The sequence below is a fragment of the Myotis lucifugus genome, unplaced genomic scaffold (genome assembly GCF_000147115.1).
Source record: "Myotis lucifugus unplaced genomic scaffold, Myoluc2.0 scaffold_2, whole genome shotgun sequence".
In the NCBI taxonomy this organism is placed as follows: Eukaryota; Metazoa; Chordata; class Mammalia; order Chiroptera; family Vespertilionidae; genus Myotis; species Myotis lucifugus.
This window is the reverse complement of record NW_005871050.1, coordinates 13,734,153-13,736,197: the sequence shown is the minus strand read 5'-3', so window position 1 is coordinate 13,736,197 and position 2,045 is coordinate 13,734,153. Positions and strand designations below refer to the sequence as shown.

General features: G+C 41.1%; 1 protein-coding gene across 9 annotated transcripts in view; it reads left to right on the top strand.

The window, feature by feature from the left end:
• The window catches only part of STAG2 (stromal antigen 2), a 144,961-nt gene that overhangs the window by 57,611 nt on the left and 85,305 nt on the right, over window positions 1–2,045 (top strand). For 4 of the 9 annotated variants that reach the window (XM_006082137.3, XM_006082134.3, XM_006082135.3 and 1 more), the window contains exon 2: window positions 959–1,103. The exons of 4 other annotated variants lie outside the window; for them this stretch is intronic. In XM_006082137.3, coding sequence (XP_006082199.1) covers window positions 1,060–1,103 — 44 coding nt within the window. In that variant the 5' untranslated portion in view covers window positions 959–1,059. Of the gene's footprint in view, window positions 1–958; window positions 1,104–2,045 lie in introns of those variants that run through there. One more of the 9 variants, XM_023758155.1, reaches the window with a different exon arrangement.

Genomic DNA, 2,045 nt, shown 5'->3' with positions numbered 1-2,045 from the left:
GATAAGATTATAAAAAAAAGTTAATAGGGGCGACTAGACCGCAGGGGAAGGGCAGTTAGGGGTGACCAGGTCATCTATGGTGGGCAGTTAGGGGGATCAGGCAGGCAGGCAGGTGAGCGGTTAGGAGCTGGAGGTCCTGCATTGCGAGAGTGGTGTGTAACTTCCAGGGATGTCCCGAGGGCTCCCAGATTGGAGAAGGTGCAGGTCAGGCTGAGGGACCCCCCCCCCCCACTCCCCATGCACGAATTTTGTGCACCTGGCCTCTAGTTTATTAATAAGCAAGACTTTGGACTGTTTCTTCTATAATAGAAGAACCTGCTTTTATTTTTTTTAAATATATTTTATTGATTTTTTACAGAGAGGAAAGGAGAGAGATAGAGAGTTAGAAACATCGATGAGAGAGAAACATCGATCAGCTGCCTCCTGCACACTCCCCACTGGGGATGTGCCGCAACCCAGGTACATGCCCTTGACCGGAATTGAACCTGGGACCCTTCAGTCCGTAGGCCGATTCTCTATCCACTGAGCCAAACCAGTTAGGGCTTATCTGTTCCTTTTGACTGTACTGTATACTGCCAGCAAAAGTTATAGAATTTTCAGACTTCTTGTATTATGTTTTAAACTTGTCATAAGAATTTCAGGACCAATAAAGAGTCACATCATGTTCTTAGTTAGGGTATATGTTTTAAAAAAAAATCCAGACTAGAGAATCTTAGCAAATTTTAAAAATAATTGTCTGTAATACAAGCTTCTTTCTTTGTGTCTGTTGTTGCTATCGTGGGGCTACAATAGTTGTAATAAATCCATATCTAGAAAGAGCAGTCAAATTCAAGGGAAAGAAATCCTTATTTACTGAAACACAGTAGCAGGCACAGGGGAATTTAGGTTTTGAGTGTAGATACCCTTCCCAGTATTTTTGGTGTGTTTATAATAGATACGGCATTCCTCCCCTTTAAAGGAATTGTCTGTCTTAGAAGAAGGAAGCGAGCCATCATTTTTACCCACGTAAATATATGAATATATTTCTGACATTGGGGCGTTCCAGAAGATGATAAAGAAATGATAGCAGCTCCAGAAATACCAACTGATTTTAATCTTCTACAGTAAGTATATTACGATGATTTTTATATACTTGTTTTTCCACAAAATAGGAAATGTATTAACTTCACTTAAAATTACTTCTGCTTGAGAAGATCTAATACATAAGATACAGCATAAGTATGTATACTTTGAAACAGTTTATATTAATACTCGTTGGACTCTGAAACAGTAATTATTCCGAGCTTTTTGTACTACATTTTAAACTTATTTTTAAAATTTAGATACTGCACAATTTATTATTTTTGCTGTGCAGTTGAATCTAAACTTGGTTTTATAATAGCAGTAGTTTTGAGGGAGTGTCATGAAATTCTTAAAAAGTTACGTGTTCTCAGAAAGGACTATTTATCATGCAGTAGTACTTAGGATGTAATGTCATCTTTCTACTATGAGATCAAATGATGATACACTAAAACAAATCTAGGAGGGTGGGACATGCTCCATATTTTTGCAGAAATAATTACATGCTTATTGATGCATGAAGTGGCTTCTTTACTTTTGTCTTAAAAGCTGCCTATAGTCCATGTTCAACTTTTATTCTAATTTTTGATGATGTTGGAAAGAATTAGAACTACTGAAAGTGAAAGTGCTTGTGGGTCCCTTTAACTTTGCACATACATATACCATACCATCCTATATAATAAAAGGGTAATATGCAAATCGACCTAACAGTGGAACAACCGGATGCTATGATGCACACTGACCACCAGGGGGCAGATGCTCAACGCAGGAGCTGCCTCCTGGTGGTCAGTGTGCTCCCACAGGGGGAGCGCCGCTTAGCCAGAAGCTGGGGTCATGGCTGGCGAGCCGAGCGCAGCGGTTGTGGTGGGAGCTCCCACCTCAGGGGCAGTGCTAAAGATGTCTGACTGCCAGCTTAGGCCCGCTCCCCTGAGGGCTTCCGGACTTCGGACTGCGAGAGGGTACAGGTAGGGCTGAGAGACACCCCC